Here is a 26689-nt window from a genome sequence, read left to right as displayed (position 1 = left end):
GCCATTTATCTGACAAAGGGTATCTAGACAAAGGGTATGCTTTTATAAGGGCTGTGTAGTCGAAAGAAAAACATACGACTCTGATTTTTACAACTCAGTTTTTAATGGATTGATTGTGGTCATCTAATCACATTTTTTCCAGTTTTCGGTGAAAATTTAAAAACATCCGTCAATAATGAACACAAAAGAGCTTTCAATTATATCAACGCCCGGAACAATCCGCTCCTTGCATGCATGCCATTACTTCAGATCACAAAAAAACGTGGAGCAATAATTCTAAAAGTCGAAAGCGATTTATCTACATTCTACAGCGAATGTTTTTTGAAAATTGGTTTACCAATCAAAAGCCTCATGTAATGAATCGCAATGATAGCATCTCTTTTCCTGCTATCTACAAAAAACTATTGTAGAGTAAGTGCTTATTTGACGTTTTTAAATTGGTTTCATGCTGATTGTAAACTTTGCAGAAGTGCGTGTACAATTCGATTTGTCATGACTAGGGCCAGCAAAAGTCATTAAAGTCATATTTTTTTGTGGTACAGAAAGTTGTCAAACCGATAACAGTGAAACAACGACATTGTTCCGGGGTCAATTTATGAAGTTATAGTCGTAAAAAGTCATATATTCTGTTTTAGATCATAAAATATGACTTTCATTTTTACTTTAAAATGCAAAGATTGAACTTTAGTACCTACCTTCGTAAATGCAGTTCAAACAGCTTCTGTAGACACTGAAATTTGATAATTTGTGGATGAGTCAAGTCAAGTCAATTTTTTTTGTTTCAACAGCGCCATATATTCACAAACAAGCAGAGTAAATGTAATTGTCAATACAATGCACTGTACAACTGTTGGTTAGATTATGGCGCAATTAGGATGGCAGCGAAAAACCATAAGCAGTCATCTAGTCAGCCACCACCCCATAGCAGTAAATCTAACTACACATTCATACACACTAGTGTGCAGAGGCAGCCGTGAGAGAAGCAGCGAGAGTTCTCACGTTGAATTTCAAGAAGCAATGGAAGCAACATTTTCATTGTTTTCTGTAGCCGAGTAATGGCGCTTGCTGTTTGATGTCAATTTGCATTGTGACATTGTGTTGCAACACAATCTAGTCTCTGAATAATGAATATTATAAACACTTGCAGTAGGTCAGCCAGTGCTGAGATCTTAAGAGCCAAGAGTAGGCCTACCTTTTGAGCTCATGGCTTTGACTCTTTCTACTTAGTGGCTGGTTTGGTAAATACTGGTAGCCTACATGCATTAGACATTTGAATTTTTGTAGTGATTTTCAAGTGAAACAGAAGTATTTTGTTAGTTGTTCGAGTGTGTTATTGTTCAAAATACATATAAAAACTTACATACGAGTTATTAATTACGGAGATTAGCATAAATTTGATCCTCTAAAAATAAAGTCATATATTGTCATATATTTCAAAAAATAAACTCATATTTTTCAATTTTTTAGGTTATAAAAAATGGCCCTAATCATGACTCATACCGTTCACTCTCTTTTATGCTGTTATTTAAGTTTCTTGTTGATCGTTAACATTTAAACCCCCCACGACCTACTAAAACACGGCCAAATATGTTGCTATTTGAGGAAACTTCTAAGAGTCTGAATTGTTACAATCATAGCTATGACAAACCTGTCATCTTCCCATTTCCAGAAGTAAGTAAAATAAGCAATATTTGCACCTAGACATATGTTTGGCTTGTCCCGGAGATTAGGTATGTATGTTAAGCACAATTTACACAATAATAGTGTAATATGTAAGCCTTTCCAACTGCACTCTGGAGGTAGTATCGTTTTGTGTTTGCTTTTGGTGCAATTGCATGTTCCATTTAAAATATCAAGGATTTTTTGTGGGTTCTATGTTGTAAGCCGTTCATTTGATGTGCCAATTTCGTTTTGTCTTTCGCCAAGAAAAGTTTAATTTTGCAAGTAAAATATGGCTATTGGCGAAAGATCCTGCTATGCAAAAAAACCTAACGCCTGTATGATATCTTGATAAGACTACCTTCAGGATGCAGTTGGAAAGGCTTGCGTATTTTAGCACATTTTTATTGCATAAATTGTGCTTAACATACATATCTAATCTCCGGCAAAACAAGCCAAAAATATGTCTAGATGCAAATATTGCTTATTTTAGATACTTTTGTAAGTAGGAAAATGACAGGTTTGTCATGGCCATGATTGTAACAATCAACACTTTTAGAAATTTTTCCAAATACCGTAGCAACATATTTGGCCATGAACCCCCTATTTTCTAAAAGTTAAAGTTTGCGCGCGATAATTTTTTGTCTAGAAGTTGAATTTTCATTTTGCACGTTTATTTGATTTCAGCCACATAGTCCTGTGTTTTGCCATGCTAAAAAGGTAGTCACTACCTGGTCTAGCCCACGGAAGAAGTCGATCAGTCGTGTCTGATTGACGAAACGTCGAAAAGGAAAGCATAAGATTGTCACTTTATATATCTTGTGATAGTTCAGCTTAATTTGCACCAGTAGAACGAATCAAGTTATTTAACTAAATGCCTGGTGAACAGCCTCATTCGATTTTCATCTGCCAATAGGCCTATGTTAATTCAGTTTTATAATATCTTTTAAAGATGGAATGTTCACAACTGACATCTCTACTAACATTACATTCTTCCTATCACGTCATTATGTTAGTTGTAATAATTACTTTATTTTCAGTAACACTTAATGCACCATTTATAATACTAAGTAACATTTAATTGCTTAAATATGAAATATACTACAGCCTAAAATCGCAAAAACATGAAGTAATTCCAAAGTGAAACCTCTGATAAGTTATATGCAAGTCATGTAGGCCCTATATAACTGTTCTAATTTAGATGAGATATCGAACAAGCTTTCGCATGCTGACGTAGCTTCCTGTAAATGTTGTGGCAGGACGTTTTTACATTTGTTAAATATCCCTACAATGCATACTTGCTAAATAGCCCCTTTAATAATAATATTGCTTGTTTTTATATAGTGCTGTATCCATCGCAGAATGCGTTGCTTATGCATACTGTAAATACAGTACATTTTTTCTGTTTTAGACAATAGACTTGCTTGAAACAAAAAAAAAATCTTGAAACGAAAAACAGTGTCATGAATTTAAAAGTACACTTTTTGTCATTTATTCTCTTTCTTCTATGTTTGAAAAGTTTTGGATACTGGGCGCTACCGCGCGATTGCAAGGATCTACGGGAAGATGATGGTCTTGAATTACTTCATGTCAACGTTGTAAGAAAGTTTTAGAATTTCTTGTTTAATTATATTAGTTTATGATTACCCTAAGTAAGTTTCTGCCAAATTATAAAAATTGCAAAGTTATACACTATACTACGGTATATGTCGCCTCGCAACCATTCTTCCGATATAAACGAACAACCTCTAAAGTTAGCATGAGGCCACTATGTTTTGTTTTAGATGCCCATTGATATGTCAAATGCATTGCATGAAATGACAAGCTTCAAGCCGAGTAAAGTTCTATTTTGTACTAATCTCAATATTTGGTTTGTCAAATTAAATGTTAAGTTTATCAAGAACAAAATCGCTGAACCAGAACTCAGTTTAAAACAAAAAACTATTCTCCAATTATATAGACGGCATTACTTATCATGCTTTTGTCTACTAAAATTACAATGCAACTAAAGGACAAATAAAGGTTTCTCTCTTTCAGTAGGTCAGTTCTAGAATGCGTTTTCTTGATAATATTTCCTACAAAAATAATCCAAAAAACCTCAATCGAAAAAATCATGTCCATAGCCCTTTAAGTTTAGAAAGAAACCAATAGCGTTTTTTGGTTGCTAAGAAATAAATAAATTTAGTCTGCGAGCAGTAGTTCCAACATTATAAAGGGAATTAAGTCATACATAAACAAAACGGAGTGACAAACGCTAGGAAAGGATTCTGGGTAGACAAGCCATCCTCGCACAAAAGTGACACAAAATTGCCCTATAACCGGCTCGGCGGCTTAGTGGTTAGTGCGCCCGCCTCTGAATCGGTAGGCATGGGTTCGATACCTTGTCGGGTTATACCAAAGACTTTTTAAAAATGGTACTGAATCTAATTCCTGCTTGGCACTGAGCAATGGAGTGGATTCGGGTAATAATGTACTCAGTTGCGCCTCTATACGGCTGCATTGACACTGTCTGCTTTGTAAAGCGCTGAGGAGCAATGCATACTGCGTTGGATACAGCGCTATATAAAAACTAACATTATTATTATTATAACGGATCAAAATGATACAGTCACTCAATGACGTAGGCTACCTATGCAAAATGGCGCCCATGGCAAAGTTTAAATGCGAGCCTATTTTAACGATTGAAGTTAAATATTGCATAGGCCTACTGTACAAGTCTTTTATGAACAAATCACGAAGAAAATAAATGTGTTATTGCCGTTTTATCGTGTTCAAAGGCAGTCACGTGAGATCGTTTCGTCGGGCTAGTTTTGTTCTCTCTGCCGAGCTAATCAATTTGATAGAATGCTGCGCTTTGTGCCTTCCTTCCAAGTTATTTCCCACATAAAAAAAACAAGCTAACGCGACTTCCCTTTTCTTTTTCATTTGACGCTGTGTATAATGTAGCCTACTACCAAGTGAATTATTTGACATAGGTTTGTTATGACCTTCTAGTTACTACTGTTTGCTAATATTGTTGGTTTGTCGTATGTAGGCTATTGTTAATGTCAATTGTTTGCTAGTGTCTCATACTGGTCTCGTTTTACATACAGATTAGGCCTGACCGCTACAAACCAACTAAAGCACGTCAATCTAGTTGTCCCCAAACGAAGGGTCGAAGCCTATTGTGGTTTAACCCTCGATTGACCGTGGCCGCAATAAAATGTATTCCGTCTAAACAACAAAATAAGCAAAACTTCTCAGCAAATGAAATCATTGTATAAAATATTCATAAGGACCATAACATCTACAAATAGGCACATTAATTATCATACGGTAGTATTGGCTAACAAAATTGACAACCTTACAAAAAAAAAATCATACGACATATTGAAACTGCAAACGACAATTTCTTTGTAAATGAAACAAATTTAGTTTGAAAGGTATGTTACATTAAGTTATTTGTTGCATGTGGTATATTACGATAGTTACTGGCGCTCGAAAGACACTATTCCATTGAATTTTGTAAACATCATTAAATCCAGCCGTTGTTTAAAAAACACAACGTGCATGCTAATTAAAAGAACACTTTCCGTGCCTTTATCGAATTTAATTCGTTTCTTATTTTATCAAAGTCACTTTTCTCTGTTTCTTCCTTTTCTATATTCATCAAACCTAGATCACATAATCTGTCCTGACGCATTGTGGCTCGGAGGTATGAAAGGATCAGTTTTAGTCTACTGAAAGATCGCTCGCAGCTTGCAATAGATACTGCCATCGTCAGCAACATTTGCAAAGCAATTTGAAGATTTGGAAAGACGCATTCATCTCCATATTCAACTATGAATGTCAGGAGGTCTTCAGGACGTGATAATTTTAAGCTGGCACGACTTGATACTAGTAATTTGTAATCTAGAATCTCCTCGTATAGCCTAATTGCTTGCCATCTACACCTGAACTGTACACAGCTCCTAAATTCTCCCACTTAGATTTCAGTTTTTCGAAGTGCGGAACGTAACAAAGATCTTGGACATCCAATAGAAAGCCAAATTTGGAATCGATGTCAAATAAACGAGAGAAGCGATCATCCTTCTCTTTGTGCAGACGGTCTAGTAGACTCTAGACCAGTGGTTCTTAAGCTTTTTTCTATCAAGCCCCTCTTCAATAATGGTCATGTGCCTTGCGCCCCCCTAGATTTTAAATAAGTATCATACCAAAAAAATTGCATTTTTGTCTGTTTATTGTACACATCAGTGAGATACTTGACACTGCGTCTTAGCGACTAGATTTTTAATGCGAGGTTTAACTCCAGAGAGTGAACAATGTAAGTCTCCTTCAACTCTCAGCCTGTTTCTGTACTTGGTCTTGATAGCAACGAGAGCACAAAATGCAGCTTCACAAATTTACGTGGACCCAAACATTGTTAGAATTCGAAGAGCCCGAGTTCCGATAAGAGGGTAACAGGAAGGTAATTGGCCCAGAACGTCTCAAGTTCCTGTTTTTTGAAGTCTTCTTTAGCTGTGGAGTTGAACTTCATCTCAATAAACTCCTCTTGTCCTTCTTCGAAAATATCAACTACTTCGCATTGAAACGGGTTTCTGATGAACTTCCAGGTTTCATGCTTGTCATCCAGATCTGTAAAGTATTTGATGAACTCCGCTTTCAATTCATTAAGGCGGGTTTCTATTTGTTTCTTCAACTCAAACTTAAAGTTACCATCTTTGAGAACAGAATCCAAGTTACTGAAGCCCGCTGGATTTCCTTGTTCAATTCGACCCGTGGTAGGATTTCTTTGTGGGGTTTTCTTTGCCTGCCTTGCTCTTCTTTGCTATGAGCTAAACGCATCAAGACGTGTTCCCCTTACGACCATCAGCACTCTTGATAACGCACCATGGCCGATCTTCATAGCAGCTGTCCATACAAATCTTAAAGATATCAGCTATAGCTGTGTGGGCTAATAAAGCTATAGCCTAAATATATGTTGTTTTTGTTTTGTAACATTTTCTTTTTTTATTTTCCCTTTATATCTTAAATTTTTCTGAAGGTGTTGCGACCGTGCCAAATTTCTTTCAACTCAATAACTTACTTTGGTTTCAAGCACGTTTTAACGTTCGCGTTTTGTCGCTTCTACCTTTTTGTCGACCTTTGCTATGCTGACGTGTATTGTTTTGATATGATGGTCAGAAATAAAAACAACTGAACTGAACTGCTGCATAGTAAATTATTGCGAACAGTAGATGCCATGACATGAATAAATTCGTTCTGAACGAGTGGGGAAAGATAAAATGTTGCATAAGGATGATGACTTCCAATATGAAAGAGATGCTCTCGCATCACAGGATCAAAAACAGCAAAAAAATTTCATTAGGCCAAAAAAATTACCGAAATTTGAGTCGTCATCTGCTTGAAGTGATTCCCTATGTTCCTTCAAAGCAAGATTATGTTTTTCTAAGTACTTGATGACACCGTGTAATATTCTCATAGGAATGTCACGCCATTTTTTTCTTTTACAATTTGTACCTGGAGTTGAATACATTAGCCATGAGCTGAGCGATTTGGCAGAAAAGGCCCCTGACTGTTTTGAAAATAATTTGAACCAAGCTTTACGATTTCTGTTCTCATTTTATTTGACAAAACAGGCTTTCCGGTATCCTTATTAAAATAGTCCAATTTCGTGTTCTTTTGTGAATCCTGGTATGGCAGATTCCTGAGGTTGGGATATATACATTTTGGCATTTTCTATTTCCATGCTCTCAACATGACAATTCTCACCACATAACTTAGAATCTCTACTGTTATCTTTGTCCACCATGCTCTTACTTTCTGTTGCCTCATTGTTGCTATCATTATTCGCAGATTCATCGAAAGTCGCTTCCTCTTCGCCTTGTGGTGCATTGTTTCGTGTCTCTGAATCATATTCAGATTCTACAATACTAACAGAAGGTCGAGGCCTTTTGAAAAAGGGCACGAAGAACCTGCTTGAATTTTCAGCTTCTGCTGCTTGCAATTTTGTCTCTTTCGCCTTTTAGTTCAACCTTCCTTTTTCTTTGTCTTGGTTTGTTGCATGGTTAGCTTTCATAATTATTTGGAATTAAAAAGGGCAAGTAAAAGTTAAATTAAAAATATAGGCTTGGTCTAAAATTATAATATAAAGGCCTGCCGTCTACATAGACAAAATGTTTTCATAGTCTTTTACGTGTAGGCCCACTTAAAATTTATCTCAATAGAGCGCTGTGTTAACCCTTTAAGGGACAATGGTACATATGTGTACCATACCGTTTTATAAAAAAAAAAAAAAAAAAAAAAAAATCTTAAAATCAATTTAAGTCGCCATTTTAAACTACAAAACATATTTATTTGGAAGAAAGCTTTCTTAGAAATATTATGTCCCTTAAAGGGTTAATGCAACCGGCGGTGACCGTCCGACCCATTTAAGATACGGGTAGTTTTATCGGGTAACTGTAGATAAAAATAAAACGACCCTAGTCCTGCAGATTTTTTCAAAAACTAATATTAATTAATTCAATTTGTTGCCGCATGGTTGCCGACATTAATTGTTGGCATGTCGGCGGGTTTTGTGACCTTTGTGTTGTAGGCTATGCTAACTGGAGATTGAAGAAACTGATAGCGAATCATTCCCAATCCCGGCATTAGTGTGTTCTACTACGAACTGCGTTCATTTTATCCGTTTGATAACTTGAGAAAGTTAGATAAAAGTACGGCACCGTATATTCATAAAGCACAGCTTGTGAAGTTGTGAATGAACCTCAAAATTTCAGACTGCTAAGTGCTAGGCAGCGCCAGCGCAGCACGTAAAATAAATCCTACATAGCCTAATTCTTGGTCTCAAAATTTCATATAATTATGCTTATAGGCTCAATAATACTTCAATCAATCATTTTATTTTTCGTGATTAACGCGTCTGAAACGAAAAAGATAGGCTACTATCATCAATCAATCATTTTATTTTTCGTCATTAACGCGTCCGGAACGAAAAAGATCATCAATCAATCAATCGTTTTAATTTTCGTGTTAAACGCGTCAGGAACGAAAAAGATGCTAATTAGGATAGTCGATCTAGACCAGGGATTCTTAAACTTTTTTTAACAAGTTAAGAAATAGCGAATGCAGATTGTTTTTCAATATATTCGATTTAATTTCATTAATGTGAAGGATGCTGCTGTTTGTCTTCAACAAGAACATGAAATTGTGGGTTCGTCTTTGATAGGGCAACACTCATGTCATCCTTTGCATCCAACCGGTTTTGACTCTTTGTTTTGATAGTTACCAAGGATGAAAATCCTGACTCACATAAATATGAAGAGCCCAGTTCCAAAACCGCTTAGGCGCCACTTTTACCAAAATTGAGTTTAGAGTGTCATTAGGTAGAGTATTACCATAGGTACCTACTATCCATTCCTTTTTTTCCAAAACCTTCTCTTTCTGCTTCAAATTCGACACTAAATATTGCGTTTTCTTCCAAAACCGCTTACGCGCCATCACACTTTGTTTCCAAAACCACTTGTATCCACAATTAACCAATCATATTAAGCCATTGTATCACGTGACATATCGCTGATTGTTAAACCGTTTTCGTCATCGTTTCGTGATAAGCAGCAGTGTTACCATTTGGTAAATTTCACTACCAAATTCGAGATTTGGCAGAATTTTACGTTGTTTGGCAGTAAAATTTTGAGTTGGCAGAATTTTGGAAAACATTTTTGGTGAGTTGACAGTCAGTCTCTGGTCAGTTTGGAAAAATTTGAAATGTGTTTGGTAGTTTGAAGCATCTACTATCTGGCAACACTGATAAACAGTGTTGTAGGCTTGCAGCCTATTGTTGCAGTTACCAACGATGCTTAGTAGCCTACTTGAGCTTTATAACTGTGTTTTTTTGCTTTGTTTAAAGTGGATTTGGGTTGTGGTGATGAATTAGTGGTGGTCAGCTTGGAAAAATGGTTTCAAAAATTGGTTTCTTTCATTCTGGCAAATTTTATTCTCCAGTTTATTTCCAAAACCGCTTATATCCACATTTCTAATTTTATAAAAAGGCGATTCTAAGCATTCTAATATTCCTTAGATCTGGACAAACGTCATGGCTCAATTCAGTAGGTAGTTATACATCGTCAGAAATCAAAAGCGCATTACATTTACCAAGCGAAACTGTCATAAACGTTTTTCGTGGTTTTCTCGAAATCACCGAAGGTGGATGTAAGCGGGTTTGGAAACAAGCTCTTCATATGTAGTCGCAAAAGGGATCAGACATAGCAGCCATTGCTCTCTTTACCAAAAGAGGATATGCTTGCGTCAACGAACTCCAAAAATTGCCAATACTTTTCGAATTGAAAGACATTCTCAATGATTTCACTGCCCTTAGTTCAATCAACTCTTTTGCAAGGTCCTCATCACTGATAGATTCCAGTTCAACGAAGAAAGGGTAACGTATCCAACTATCCATGCAGCCATGATGTATTTTTAACATCTTCTGCGGCTAAGCAGTAACCTCTGAAAGAGTTTTTCAATGCTCTCAAATGTCTGCACATGTCTGTGTGCAGAGAAGATGGTAGAGCACGTCTAGCTTAGCTGCAACTGATAAAATTTTGCAATGTTCAAATAGCGGCAAAAATAACAATGTGGAAAGGGACGTAATAATCATACGTAACAAAAACAGTAGCCTAATTTACAATACCATTACAATTATGCGGAAATGCCAAACTAGAAATCATCAGCGTTGTTCGAACTTAATCTCTTTTCTTTTGAACAATTTATTCCATTTTTGAAATTATACACTAAGATTTCCATTGGGCCTTTATGGACCCCCTAAAACTAGTCCGCATACCCCTTGGGGGTCCATAGACCCCAGTTTAAGAACCCCTGATCTAGACCTACCAGCATAGCATACCTAATAGGAAAAAGTGGCAAAACCTTGAAAGGTTTAAAACGTGCCTGAATAGTAAATCGTGTAGGCTATATGTCTGTAGTTTGCACGGCCAGACATATAACCTACTACACGATTTACTATTCAGGCACGTTTTAAACCTAAACCTAATTTTACTTTAATGATATTTTTTTCCTAGAACAGGCTGAGTGGTCTGGTCAGGCCAAAGTGAAGTCATACAACAGATTAGATTTATCAATTCTTCTAAAAATGAATAAGTAAGTTCTGGTGCTACTTCTAAGCTTCAACTAATCGCGCTTAGCGACTTTACTAAACTTCTAATATTGTTACTGACTGAACGCAAAATGAGCCAGGAGAGGCACAATGTTGGTTTTGCAACGTCACAATTCCATTGTTTAAACAATAGCTGCAGTACAAGAAAGACTCCTTTTTGATCTCTGTATTGTATTGGGCGCAAATCAGATTGTGAAGAAAGTGTAAGTCACAAACTTTAATTTTTACCAACCAGTTTTTGCGCCCCTATCAATGTGGGGCCCATGGCACGAGCCATGCCTGCCATACCTTCTGGTACGCCACTGCACTCACTATATCAATTAAAATGCAAAAATAATGATCCGTAATTGGGCTCTCTCTAGCACCAGCTTGCTGGGCGTGCTGTTATTTTCTTGTATTATATTGTCTTTTTCATTATTTTTGCCTTTTAATTGATAGTGACTGTATCATTTTGATCCGTTATAGGGCAATTTTGTGTCACTTTTGTGCGAGGATGGCTTGCCTACCCAGAATCCCTCCCTACCGTTTGTCATTTCGTTTTGCTTATGTATAACTTAATTCCCTTCATAATGTACATATTATTGTAAGAACTGTTTGCAAACTAAATGTTGGTTTCTTTCTAAATTTAACTGCTACATTCTTGAACTGACCTACTGAAGATTTTACTATGCCGGTTATAAAGTCTTAGTTGTGCTGAAGGGAATTTAATATTCAAAATCGCGATACACAACAAGATAACTTGATATAATTTGGACTCGTCGTACATTTTTCTTGAATATACTTTTATGATATTGCTTTATTTTTGCTGTTGTGGGTAAAATTGCTTTTTTTCTACGCATTTATTGGCAGTTGAGCCATGTATCGTAATGCTAAATGTGCCTATAATGCTGAACGCACAAAATATTCTTCAGGAAACTCATTCGTTTATTTTGGTCCAATATTTAGTCGCCTATTTAAACCATTGCACACGTTTGAATATCAGCATTTTGAAGCGCGCAGCGGAAAGTTGGTACAGTCTACTCTATACTGTACATTATCACAACTTAGCACAGAGCAAAGAAGATAATTCAGCTGTGTCCTAGGACCAGGACTGTGCCCAACTAAAACACATGAAGTTTTTTTTTGTTTGGATTTCAGTTTGTTTCGAATTAAATTTCTTTGTGAAAAATTGTGTTTCATTAAAAGAATGTTTTGAATCGCCTTATTGTTCCTATAGAGCCAGTGACAAAGGCGTAAGCATTTGGCAAGCCGTCATGGCAGAACGTCAGCTAGCAAATTATGCCTCCGAGCATAAACTAATAATATACAGTATTTTACTCTCTACAAATTTTTGTAACAAAACTGCAATCAGTTGCGGCTGGTGGGTTGTGAAAGTGGTGGTGCTGCGGACGGACGCAGCCTGCGCGTTTTCGCTAAAGGCAAGTGAAACAGCTGGGGTGTGGGGGCTTCCCTAGCAAAATTTGAAAAATCACACTGAGCTTGTGCATTCTGAGGGTATTTTCAGCTCTAAATTGTGATGACAAGTTAATATAAAAACAAAGTTATTGTCTTGTTAAGGATCGTAATCTTAGTTTCATCTAGCTGCCAGACAACCTTCAACTGAGTTAGTGAAGGTGGTTGCTCTTCTGGTGTTTTATAACATAATTGCTGAGCAGGACTCATCTGCCCATCTTAGTGTCTCACTGCAGCCCGAACGTTTAGCCTACTCAAGAAGCTGTGTATTAATGTTTTTGTGATAGTTGTTTGGTGCCATCGTCCAGCATTGTTTTAACAATTGGGGCTTTTCAGTGGTTTTAGAAATGAGGAATCGACTGATTCTTTTAACTTATTCATCCACGTTGTTTAAATTATTAGGTTTGCTAACCGTGCTTAATTGTATTTCACGATATACCTGAGATTTGGATTTTTACATGCACGTTTTAGACCATTACGGTTTGGCCATCTTTTCCTTTTTTGGTTTTGTTGCTGTATTTTATTTCCACAAAAAATTGAGTTGGTGAATTGGTTGCAGCCATTATTGTGACAGAAAGCGTTGCTAAACACTTTTGCAAAGTATTGTTGTGCAATTAATATAGATTGGGAAATCGCCATACACAATTAATTAATTCAAATCAGTTCTAAAAAGTAGTTAAAAAGGAGATAAATAGTCAAACTCCAAATATGTAACCAAACCCGTACTTTGAACATCGGCAAATGTTTTGAATTTGACGGTAATCGTCAAAATGGCAACCCTAGGCGCACTGGTGCAGACAGCGTCAAACCGACGTATGTTACCATTGCCAGACTGACAAACTACGTTATTGTCGCGTGACTTCGACTTGGTTTGTTTGCTCTTATAACGCTCGCGCTGAGGCGCACAGAAAATCGCAGCGCCACACAGAGCGGAATCATAGCGGTCAAGCTTGAGTGGACAAGCTCGTGGAAGTCATGTGTCAACGAGGTAGTTTCCCTTTCTAAAAATGAAGGTAGTTCCCTCGCTAAACAAAGCGAAAAATTTGGAAAGATCTGCAAACCAAAACAAATTTAATAAAAATTATGAAAAATCACGACGTGGGTTACATTTGTTATTGCGGTCAGAATGAGCCAAAAATATTGGTGGAGCTGCAGCGCCACAGCACCATTACACGAGTCACCACTGACTGTAATTTTGTTTGTTTGTTTATCTTTATCCTGCATTGCGGGAAAGCGGACTTGAGCGCTATGCATCGGTGTACGCCTTCCGACGTACACCTGACCCACGCTGCAGCCGACGGCAACGTCTGTTTCCGGTTGTCTACTCTATTTATGACTTAAATTTGGTACTACCCATTACTCGAAATCGATCACTGGGTAGAGGCAATTATCGTAAAGTTTCTTGCCCAGAGAAACAACAGCAAGTGCGTGTGGCTGGAGTCGAACACGCAGGCTCTCGACTGCGAGCCCAACGCGCAAACCACTCGGCCATGCTTTGTACTTGAAGTTGCTATACCAGATATTCTTGAACTTTGTACTCTCTTTTACTCCTTGTCGATTATCGAGTTACAGCTACCTTCAGTAGCAGCTGGAGATGGTGGATGACGTGGATGCGAAACTACATCCACGTTTGGCTTATCCGCAAGTCTAAAAGGGTTACATGTCTAAAAGTATTAAGTGAATCGCTTTTATTTTGGACAACATTAAGCAGGCCAAACACAATGTTAGCAAGACGTAATTACAACACTCTTCCCTTCTTCGTCTTCTAAATAAGCAAAAAGGAAAACAATAATAAATTGACAAAACGATACAATAGTAAACGAAACATTTCACATGTAATAAACAACGCATTACTAACAGGCATCTCAAACGTCGTATGTATTGTGACCATATCTTTCAGGTGGTCCAGGTACTCTGGAGGGACGTCTCGGGTGTGTGGAAATGCTAGATTAAGTAAGACAGTAAGAGTTTCCGATTACTAACTTTCTTTGTGGTCCAACGAGTTTGAACACAACTTTTTCATGCTGGTTTATACAACCTTAAGTATGGTGTCAGCACAAAGTCTTGGTATTACTCCAAAGACGACGTTGGCATACCTTCTTTCTTAAAAGTTTGACGTCAGTACACACTTTTCCCTCCACTTGTGCAGTTAGTTGGTTCGAAGCCATTGTGGCAAACACGCTGGAAATGACCAATTTTACCACAAGAATTGTAAAGCTTGTCTTTCGCTGCATTGAAGGATCTGCCACCAGCATGGAGATTACCTCCACAAAAAAAACCCTGCGTTTTGTAAATAGGTTAGGTGCTGTAGGCTTCATCGTTGCCATGTTGAAATTGCTGTTGGATGGCTTTGTTGTTTCTTTTTCTATAGTGATGGATGAAGCACGCTGGGGCGAATTCGTTAAATAGAAATTTGAGTGTTTTTTTAGCTTAGTCGAACATTCGCACTTTTAGTTCAGTTGTAAGTCCAGCTTTTGATCTTCAAGCAATCTCCGTTGAATTGTGTTGGAATTGATGCCATTGGTAAAGGCACCTCGAGTGAGCTCGTCTTCGTAGGTCTTGGCGTTCCCGTTTTCGAATTCACGTTCTCTAGCGACTTGACGAAAATCTATTAATCTTTTATAGACGTGCTTATAATAAAACGCTTCTTTCTACAAGTTTTATCATGAAGCTAAAAGAATATTTTTTTCCTTTTATTTTCTTTCATTCTGTACGAAGTTCCAGCTTGTGGGGGTTTCCCAATCATCAAAAAGATCAACGACAGGATGATGGTCTTGAATTACTTCATGTCAACGTTGTAAGAAAGTTTTAGAATTTCTTGTTTATGATTTAAAAATACTTTACGTATTATTGCAAAGTGGAATAACACGTTTCGATCATAATCGTGGCGGCAGCACCTGCAGTGTGCTACAGTAATGCACAACTTAAAACAAATAAAATTGGCTGATGATTGCAGTAGCCATGATCTTGCTGGGTGAACATTTGAATGCAGAAAAGTAAAATTTCTACACAAACAAAAACAAGACAAAATTGCAACGACTAAAAAACAGAAAGCCATGTTTTAACCTTCAATTTTGAAAAACATTTGTAACCTAAATGTTTTTTTTAAGTCTTATTCTAAATGAAGAATGCACTCTCATTATATTTGTTCACTGGAATTTTCTGCTTTTAAAACAACAAACAAACTTTGTAATTTATCATAGCCTACTCTAAGTTTATGATCAAAATTGCAGTGTGCATGCAGCAGTAGCGCACCCAGAAATTTTTTTAGGGGGGGGCTAATTCAGAAATGTCGACCGAGTGATTTGCGACAATAGTGACAGTAGGCCAATGCCCATCACCGGCCATCAGTGCCGGTCTTTGGGGTGTGCAAACCGTGCGATCGCACAGGGCCCGCAATTTACTCAGAAAATGCAGTAATTTTGTTATTTCCAATGGAAAAATTCAACAAAGTGAATTCAACAAAGGAATTAGCAACAACAAAACATAGAGACTCAACGAGTGCAACCTGTTTTGTCCCCTGAACATTTCGTACCCTGAAAAGATCGAGAAAAAAAACAACAGAGCCGAAGTCGCTGATCGGAGTTGCAGCTAACATTTCAAAATTTTTCTCGATCTTTTCAGGGAACGAATTTGGTCGAAATTTGATTTTGTTACTCCAATTTCAGGGTACGGAATCGGGATAAGAATTTTTTAGGGGACGAAATAAGTTGCATCCAAATCAACATAGAGACATAGCTTTATATTTCGGAAAAGTGCCGAGGAAAGCATGATCTTATCCTTTTGCTATGCCACCGGACAGCACCATATTACAGTAATATTCATACCTAATTTTTTGTTGAACATGCTCTCAAAATGCCCCAAATTCAAAGCAATTTTTCAAAATTTTTGTTCTCTCAAATCAGATTAGAAGTTGGCCTAGTGAACCCCAAGCTATTAGAACCATCAACACTCTCATCCCTACGTCCACTCTCGCAATCTTCTATAGATCTCGACTTTTCGTCATGTAGGCCTATGACAAGATAAAATTAGCTTTCCGTTTGCCAACACAGATAAGTGCGAAAACAACAACTAGCACGAAAACAGTTTGAAACAAAACACTAATTTTATAAACAGTAGACTAAATTTGATGGGGACGTTTTTCCTATTTACAAAACATTCAAAATTAGTTCGTATTTTCAATTAAAGTCCCAGATGCTTTCGTTTCTCTGCTCAAATGTCGTAGGCCTATACAGTTTTACATGTCCGGGTGATTCGGCATTGACGTATGACGGTATGGTACATCAGACATTTGACCACGAGAGTACGGGAGCATCTGAACTTTATAGGGAGTTAAAGAAAGGTGCCATCAAAGACCATATCATGGAGCGTTCTTTTTGCACAGATCAAAAATTCTCTGCTGATTCATTTATAATTTTACGCAAAAGCCATCCCAATTTGACACCAAAATTCAGGAAGCACTGTTAACGCTATACGCTACAACCCAAATTTAAACAAATAATTATTTGCTGGAGGTGCGTCCATTCTCCTCAACATTTACTTGATGTAGCCTATCACGTTCCCTGTGGTGCAAATTTTTTTGTAGTTATTTATGTAGTTGCCTTTTCCTAATGTAAATTTACCTTCAAGAAGTTAAAATTTATTGCATTTATTAATTATTTTCTGATTCTTGATTAGGGCTTAAAGTTAAGCCGAAAACGCTCGACTGTGAAAACTATTTGCAAATATGTAAAATATATTGTTATAATGCTCGGCCCTGTTGTATTGTTGTGTCTTATTCATATCTAACCTGTAAGAAAAAGGTATACATAGGGAACATACAAAAACTTTATTTTTTGTGGCGAGTTTGGGGGGGCTTGAGCCCCCTTAGCCCCATGCTGGGTGCGCTACTGGCATGCAGGGTTGTAATCTCAAACTCAAACCACGCATTAGTTTTTGGCTTGCCTAATCGGAACGAACTTAAAGCGAAACAATTAAAACTCGATGAGTCTGACGTTGGATTGAAATAAAAACAAATCTCGTCTTTTGCTTTTACTAAGTATTGCACCGGGTAACCAGTTATTACAAATAATCTTTGCTATTCATTACATTTGATAAAACATCCCTCCGAGTGAACGTAAAGCATGGACAGAACACCGGAAGTTGTTAGTTATCTTATTGTTGCAAATTCAATCAGAATGACATAGTTATAGTCTACAGAACTCACAACCTAAAAAGAAAACAAAAGTTTTAGCACTTGACACATGAGGTTGCTACTGTGTAAACCTTACGTGCATTTTTGGTTTTCTAAATTTTCTTTGCTTCGGATGGTCAGTGCAATATTTGATAAACCACTATCTTTTATATTGACTTATGTCAAAAAATTTGCAAACGTCATTTTTAAATGAATTGGTTACAAATCGATTTAGACTGATTGTGTTCAAGTTAAAAAGGGTACCAATTGCATAATCGTTTTTCAAACGCATTAAATTAACGATGAGCCATGGCTATAAACAACGTTGATGGATAGTCATTTGGAGTGAAAACTGAAAACACAACAGTTTACGTTTCACTCAAACGCTTTTCCAAGTTGGCCGTCACAAAAACAAATTTTCTTCCTCTTAAACTTAAAAGTCAATTTTACTTGTTCTTATACCGTGGGTAGAGGAGAATAGTGTTTGTCAAGGTTCAGCTTAGGGGAGTGTTGAACCAAAATTGTGTGAGGGTACGCAAATTGTCTTATCTCTTCGTCGCAAAATCGTATAATAATCAGTGACCTAAAAGGAAATCTTTCAAACAAAGCATGCAGCTTTATATTTATGACAATACTGATATTCTAAATTTGTCTTGAAAATGCCATGCCACCACCTTACATCCGCATATCCTTTTCACACCTAACATAATTTTGATGTCACACTTACAGGTTTTCAGGCATGGTGCTAGAAGTCCCTTCGCAGACTTCCCAACTAATCCAAATAGTGAATACGTATGGAACCAAGAAGGAGAGAGTCAACTAACCCAGGTGTGATTTGAGGAATTTCAGTTTGCCTTGGTCCAACAAACTTGGTATAATACTTTATTGTTGAGAACACTGATAGTGTGTAATGTAGAAAGTAATTGGTACTTTGAGAACACGAAGAAAAACAGAGATTTTCATTTTCATAAATTGTCAAACATTTCTTTAGTTAAAGCAAATTGTTTCTTTCATCTAATTATGAGAATTTTTTCTTGTAATAAGTTTAAAGCTTGTGAAACTCGTGACGACAGAAAACGTTTTGTAGCGCATGGGAATATTTTTTCAAATCTACAAAAAGGGTTTTATTTTCTTAAAACTTGTGGTATTTAAGGAGATGATAGGGAGGCTTCTGTCACTCACAAGCTCCGTGATCATATGGATCATGTGTCTGTCTGGCTAGTGCTAGACTAAAGGCAGACGAAGCAACTTGAAGCAAAGCCTCGGTGCTGTACAGTATCGCAGGGACAGCGCTGGCTTTCTTTTAGCCTCTAGCTGAGGGCTACTCAATTGGCGGACCGCGGTCCGAATCCGGACCTTCTGGGTGTTGAAGGTGGACCTCGGGCTTCTGGAAGAATAACCTCACTGCCACATTTTAGGGCTTCTTTAAACAGACTTCCATTAGGGAAAAACATTTTTTTGTGATTATCCAAGGAGCTGGTGGCTTCTCCCCTAGACTCCCAAACGCTTTGCCGTCTTCTCTGATGTGCGATCCACACAGCTACACTACAAACAACCACAATACATTTTTTCCTTTTTTATTTCTTTGTTTGTCTCAGACAAAAACCAAGTCGTGTTACCTACTACTTGAAAAGTGTTTCGGTGCTCGTAAGCTTGGTTGTTTAATTTTCGTGGTTGCATAATTATGAAATATTCACCGGACCGCAAAATATTCAACTTGTGAAAATGGACCTTTGCTAACATTAGTTGAGGAGCCCTGCTCTAGCCTCAAATCAGTCTTGGATACCTTGGGTCAAGAATGTCAATGACCTAATCCACCATGGCTTTTCCGCGTCGAAACTCAGCTTGCAATAATTGTTGCATCATTGACAGACAATATTCTACTTTCAGGTCGGCATGCGGCAACAATATGAGTTTGGACGATTTCTTCGACGTCGTTACGGTGACTTCTTGAGTAGTGCATATAGGAGGCAAGAAGTAAGTCGAATAGAAGTAGATAGACTGAACCAAAACTAACTCAGCTTTCTATTTTGCCTCAACAGTTGTAGAAAGTGTAGCACGAATACAAGAAGATTTTTGTGTAACAGAAAGGGAACTCTTCTGTCATAATGTTAGAAATAAACTTTGTATATCTGGTTAGAAAAATTAACTTATTAAACAATTTAAACAGATTTTCGTCAGAAGCAGCGATACAGACAGGACATTGATGGGTGCTTTATGCAGCATGGCTGGTTTGTACATCCCTGGAAGAAACCAAATGTGGAAGAGGGGCCTTTCTTGGCAGCCAATTCCTGTTCATACCATTGCTAAAGCCGATGATTTTGTAAGAATTCTGCTACAATATTCTGGAAATAGTCCAACTTTAGAAACCTGACAAATGCCAAACAATTTACAGTGCTTCAAAATTAACATATTTCTTTTTTAAGTATTCGTTTTCCTTCAAGAAATTAAGAAATAATCTGTAGTGTTTAGCTCTATTCAATAACTCAGATACTAGTAACTAAAATGGCTGCTGATGGCGACAGCAGTATATTTACGCGAACTGTAGGTCACGTGTTCTACGGATGAACACACAGGGAGATAATACTACATCTCCCCTTCAAGACACTAAATCGTTTAAAAGAAACAACACTAACGTAGAGAGAGGAAGGGCTACATCTCCCTTCGAGAAAAAAGTACAACTCCACATATAGTCAAGAAGAAGACTGAGGAAAAAAGGGCTACATCTCCTCTCGATAGAAAGAAACCTGACAAATCCCAAACAATTTACGGTGCCTCAAACTTAACATATTCCTTTTTTAAGACTAGTTTTCCTTTAAGAAATTAAGAAATAATCCATTGTTCTAAAAATCATTTGAGATTATCATTATTTACCCGTATCTCTATCGTTGCTACAATTAATTACTGTATTTGCTTGTACTCTTTTTTAGGCATTACACTTTCCAAATTTAAACACACGAGAATACGGCGAGGTATTAAACCAATTGAGGAATGGTCCCGCGTATCAACGAGTTGCTGCAGAAAATGAGGTTCTCTGAGTGACAATTTATTAATAAAAACATGTAACGAAAACTAACAGTTTTTTTGCTTTGAGAACTGTGTGATTGATTGTTCACTTTTTTATGTCAAAAAATAAGGCACACTCATCAAGATTGTGATCAGTCTGTTCTTATAAGTTTAATTTTTATTCTTTGGCATGAGCTTATACCTTTCCTCCACTACAATCAAAGTTTAATTTGTCTGCTTGATTTTTGCTTACACATCTGTTAAATTAAAGTTCAATCACACCTGTATTTTTCACTTTTAGAATTTTCTGGAAGAATTGACAAGACTTACCCAATTTCCTAGACCCTTGACGATAGATGACTCCTACAATATATGGGACCCTCTGATAGCTGCGGTAGGCCTAAGGAAGTAATCTTGATTAGCAGCCTAGGCTGCTGAGATGTCTTGATCATTTCTATCCCATAATCATTTTAGACAGATTTGTTGCATCCCTTTGACAAGCGTAAATTTGTAGAACAAACTATGTAACAAGGCATTCCGTCTATCCTCGCATAATAGAAGGATCAATTCTCATTCCAATCAAATTTTAATCCTTATTGCAAGCTTACAAACATTCGAAAACTTTAAAAACTAACTTTCTGAAATGAAAAGTAGAACATTTTACAAACCACGGCAGACGACACTTTTCTGGTGCAGCAGCGAACAATTCTAAAGCCGACAGAGCTTCCTATCCTCAACACTGAACCAGCAGAGAGGAGGTTGTAGGCTAATCAATAACCTGTTTATGTTTTTTTTTAGAAACTTAACGTGGAAAATATACTGCAAACAATGCAAAACAACAATACTAACTATTCAACAGAAAAATTTTACATAAACTGATGATTGTATGAATATAGAAATGTCAAAGCAAAACTAATTTATATTTCATGATCAACTTTACGTAGGAAGCGGAAGGCCTTGCTGTTCCTGTATGGTACACAGCGGATCGCAGAAGAAGATTACTTAGCATGGCTAGTTTTGTGTTTGCAAGCTTGTTTGGAAAGTTTACGCCATTATCAGCTGAAATTTTGAGATCTAATCACGGTTTGTATCAAATTCAAACAGTTCAAAAATTATTATAAATAATATGGTTCGCTACTTAGCCCCATTAGGATTTTGCCTTTTTATGAATAGGTAATAATACTTGGGTCATACCAACGATGTCTTGTTTAATTATTGTTTGTTTACTCAATTTAAAAACTTCCTTGGCAATTAAGCGTCATGTGATTTATCCTCTCCTCTGCCTTGCCGTTTCATTTTTGTGCGTTTCTTTTTTCGAATTTTGTGTGTGTAGCCTATGCAGATAGGTAACAACTAGAACATCACACAACTCAGGCGAAAGAGAAAATTAAAAAAAGAAAACTAGTCGGGAAACATGAGGAAAAGACTAGAACATCACACGCCCAGGGCGAAAGAGAAAATTGAATTGAGTCCTGTCTTTGTCATGAGTTACCAAGGGGGGTGGGGGGACTTATACACCAGTCCAAGGTATAACCTGTCTCCCCCCACTCCCCATGGTAACTAATGACAAAGACAAGACTCAATTCAATTTTCTCTTTCGCTCTGGGCGTGTGATGTACTAGGGCTAGGGGTTACCGAAAAATGATGGTTTGCGAAAATGAGAAAATTGAAAGCAGTTACTTTTAGCCAGGGTTGCCAGATACTCAAGCTATAGTAAGGCCAAATCCATTATAAAATAAGGCCAAAAAAAGGCCAAATTTTTTATTTACTTCTAAGGCTAAATAAACGCTAACAACTTAATTGAAATAATTTTTTGAAAATGCCATTTTACGATCAAATATGACAGATAATAATTTAACACTGTCAGAGCATAATGACTGGTTCGTTTGCATAATTTAATTAATGAAAAATTACTGTAGTAGCAGATAAACTAAAAACCATTATTACTTCAATCACTTCAATTCATGAACAGTGCTATTCGGAACATCTAGCTAAGTAATAAGCATGAATTTGTCTTATTGAGTATATGTACCAGGAATGTCTACAACTACAAGATTGGAAACTATTTTCAGTGCTATACATGACTACAGAAGAATTATTCAAATAAAACACTGTTTGTATCAACTAAAGAATGTATAAAATTCAATTTCGCAATAACAATATGATATAAAATATAGCCTTCACTCACATCAAAACTTATTTGATGTATAGAAGTTTAAAACCACGAATCTAAAAAATCAAAAATAAACGAATGCAAAGATTCCCTGTCGTTCTGTAGCATTTTGCGTATTGCAAACTGTGGAGTGTTCAACAATCCGTGAAATGTGTTGTCGTAGGCTTTTATAATAAACTTATTCACAGACCAACCCAGTACGAAATCAATACGTTTAAGATGTCATAAGAACTAAAACTAATACTCGGTTTTGAAATTACTTAGCAGCAAACAAAATACGACAAGATTACTAGATTGCACAAATGGAATGCAAACACATCACATTAACAAAAAAAACAAGTGTATACTTTATGGTTTACGGCAGGTGCAACTTAATAGAACCGCCCTGTCCACCGCTAACACATTCTCTACTCTCTACCTATGTCTCTACTCACTAATTAAAATTAAAACGAATATAGGTCAGGTTCTAAGTGATGGTAAGTGATACTTTTATATTACAATTGAAATTGAATTTCCTTAAAACAATACTTTCTAAACCGGTCAAAACTTGCAGCCATAAAAAGGGCCAAATAAGGCCAGATTTTCTGGCCTTATTTGCATCAATTTTTTTAGGCCAACTGCAATTTAAAAAGGCCAGTTTTCTGGAATTTGGCCTAAAAAAAGGCCATCTGGCAACCCTGCTTTTAGCGCCAAAAAACTCGAGAGTGCGATGTTGTATTTCCCGATTAGTTTTCTTTTTTCAATTTTCTCTTTCGCCTTAGTTGTGTGATGTTCTATTCGTTACCATGTAGATCAGATCTCTAATTTCAATTTATGAAGAACATCAGGCAGTTGGTTACTTAAAAAGGGCTAACATGATTATGGCCGAAAACGTTTGTAATTTCTAATTTATTTTCATGTTATTATGTTAAATGCCGTCTGGTTGCTAGGTTTTGTTTGTCAATTTTCAAAAAAATACAGAAAAAAAAACAATAAGCCTAGCCTATATGATATACTATGGTAAGATATAAAGGTTGGGGATAACCTTCAGACATCTGTATATAATCGGATTTATAACATTTCCAGTAGGAAAATGGGTCATAAAGCAAAATAACAACCTGACTTTGCACATTAATTGAAGTGCTGGACAGAATGACAGAGGAGGCAGCATGGTTACATTGATTGGCATGTTATGCAAGATTTTCTTGACGAACTTCGACACAATTGATAATTTATTATTTAGACAAAAATAATGCCGTTTTCACGGCCAGCATACACCTTGAATAACTTGCAAATTAAACGCAAACTTTTATGTATTTTACATAGGCTAGTGTTTGTAATCTACTAAGCTATGTGCAGTATATACGTAGGCTACAGTGATACAGTAGCCTATATACCTAGTTTAGGTAGAATGTAGTTTAACTACAGTAGTTTAGAATGTAGTTTAGGTATATACCTACAGTATATCCCTGAATTACATTCATTTACATTTTGCTTCAATGCTTATGTTTCAGTTTCAGGGTTGTATTTAAACCATAAAAGTTGAGGGCTTAAAACATTCTGAAGGCCATCTCTTACATTGCATGCAAAATTCTTCCTACTCCACTTACCGCATTTTTCACTGCGTATTGGCTACATCATGATGAAACATCAGACAAGCATAATTAGGCCTACTGAGTTTTCATTCTTAAGTGTTGGAATTTGGTTAAAGCAACATAGGCTCTATACAGATATTAGCGTTTTCTTTGGTGTTTTGACTAAGCGCTCCTCGTGGTGAGGTTTTCTTAGAATTTGAACTCAATAATCGAAAAGAAGTTTCTTACACGAGTTTCACAGTAACTCTAGAAAAAATTAATTTCGAATGAAGAATAATTTCCAATATTCATCCTATCTGCTATGCAGTTCTGGTTTTAGTAGAGCATTAAAGCCTGTTCAATTATAATCAAGCCATGTTAAGAATGTTTTCAAAAACTTGACACCACTTTGAACAGTAGCCTAAAAAGGGTTCACTAAAAATTTATCAAATTTGCGTAAGCAGCAATTCTTTAAAAAGTGCTGTCTGTTCGTTAAAAAATGCGTTAAAATTTCAGGTGTTTTGATCAAAGAAATCCTTCAAAACTTCGGAAATAGCATCAATGAAACAGCTTCCTATAAAGCCTTTGTCTATTCTGCAGTAAGTAGCTCCGCCAAAAGTTCATCATTTAGATTGTGAAAGTACAGATGATACATATGTGTCATGAAGGCTTACCTTTTGATTGCGCTGTGGCAATCTTTCCCAGCACACTTTATATGAAAAGTGCCATGATTGCAAATTCATTTAGATTTATAACAATCCTGAGGAACAGCCAAACAAGAGCACTATTTACACAAACGACAGCATAAGCAATCATGACTACTTCCTAAATTTTGACCAGTAACTCGCTTTTTATTCCCGGCGAGAACCATAATCGCCAAAGGTTACTTTTGCCGAGAAACATTTTTCGTAGATATTGAACTTGCGATAAATTGTAGCTTCGATAACTCAATGCACTGTCGTTCGACGAGCGGCGAGGATCATAACTAGCCCACAGGCCCATTCGTCTGTCGAACTTTAACTAAACATCTTTCTGTCTCTTTAAATTGCAGCACGACTATACGCTAACGGCTCTCCTAGTGGCCTACAATAACTATGATGAATTACCTCCGTTTGGTTCTTCGATTATGTTTGAATTGTACAGAGACCCTAACCGTGTAGGGGAAAGACAATACATTGTCAGGACATTTTACAGGTACCGTACGACTGTTTGGATCGAACAATGTATGTAATTTTATTTGAAACTGAAGATTAAGTAGTTGCTGAAGAGCTAGCTATTGCAACGTTAATTCAACTGGACTTAAAATTTAAAAATTGATAGGTTATTGTCTTTCTGATGTCACGTTGAAAACTGCGGTAATAAGCATGCCAAATGGCGGTTTTATATTTTTACAACACAATTTTGTCTTATGATTGTGTTGCTGCATCAGTTGTTTATTCGGTAACTTTTCACTCATTGTTTGGAACTGTTTGCTTGTTGCAGGACCTCACCGCGCAAACGTCCAAGACAATTGAACCTACTTGGATGCGGTTTCGATTGCCCGCTTGCAGAACTGACAAGATTGTCAAAACCTTTCATTCCTGTTGATGAATAAAAATCTAGCAAAATATACTGCTATAGACAACACACATACCTGAGCGTAAATAAACAATCTTGAAAGCTTTTTTATATTTGCCCAATCGCCAAACGAACATTCCAAATCTATTACACGAGAACGAGACATGAACTCTTATCGTATCTTCTAACCTGTTGGCTATAGTGTTGGAAATTTCCAGTTCGACAGCTGAAATTTCCGCTCCGAAATGTCAACAAAATGAAACATTCTTCAAGGCCTGACTTCGTCATCAAACAAGCTCCAACATTTATTTTAGTTGCTCAGGACCCTTTTGAACACGTTTTATCAATAAAATGGGACTATCTTGTTAAGAATAGAGCTTCAGTAGAGAGTTTGTCTTGTAAGTACACTAAGCCAAGTAATATCATCAGATTTAACATATTTACGTTTCTGTTTAAAACTTATAGAAAGAAACTTCATTAAAACAAATTATATATTGAAGGTTTTTAATAATACATCGAACGTATATTTTAATAACTTAATAGTTTGTGAGAGCTACTATAATCTAGATATCGCTTTGAAGTTAATCTACAACACCGTTTAATTCTGACGAGACAAATTCATTGAAATATGAGGCGATAGAAATGAAACTGTGGAGAAGAAACTAACACCAAGACCTTCCAAATTAGTCTTCACAGTAAAAAAGTAAAAACAAACTAAGCTGGATTAAACTGAAGTCATAATTTCATCAAGCACGAGATGTCTCATAACATTGAGAATTTCACCTTTGTACCTCGAAAACATTACAATTTCATTGGATCTTTGACGCATCTAACGTCATCAATTTTCAAACTCTTTATTCATAGATTTTTAGGAAGTTTGTTTGTATTTCCGCATGTTATACAGCTTTCTTAGAAACACTTTATTCGTTCATTTTTGGGAACTTTTTAAATTTACTGCTGATAAA

At 36.6% G+C, this 26689-nt stretch overlaps 1 protein-coding gene across 1 annotated transcript; it reads left to right on the top strand.

The window, feature by feature from the left end:
- The first annotated feature begins 3083 nt into the window (after positions 1–3083).
- Positions 3084–26689, top strand: LOC145775983 (testicular acid phosphatase homolog). Its single transcript, XM_082587394.1, has 10 exons — positions 3084–3257; positions 18165–18263; positions 19326–19412; positions 19606–19758; positions 20366–20464; positions 20743–20835; positions 21386–21524; positions 24684–24766; positions 25219–25361; positions 25650–26689. The coding sequence occupies exons 1-10, from the start codon at positions 3123–3125 to the stop codon at positions 25759–25761; spliced, it is 1143 nt and encodes a 380-aa protein (XP_082443520.1). The 5' UTR covers positions 3084–3122; the 3' UTR covers positions 25762–26689.

This window comes from Aplidium turbinatum, chromosome 8, assembly GCF_918807975.1.
Source record: "Aplidium turbinatum chromosome 8, kaAplTurb1.1, whole genome shotgun sequence".
Classification (NCBI taxonomy): Eukaryota; Metazoa; Chordata; class Ascidiacea; order Aplousobranchia; family Polyclinidae; genus Aplidium; species Aplidium turbinatum.
The sequence above is the reverse complement of the archived record's forward strand: the minus strand, read 5'-3'. Positions and strand labels throughout refer to the sequence as shown.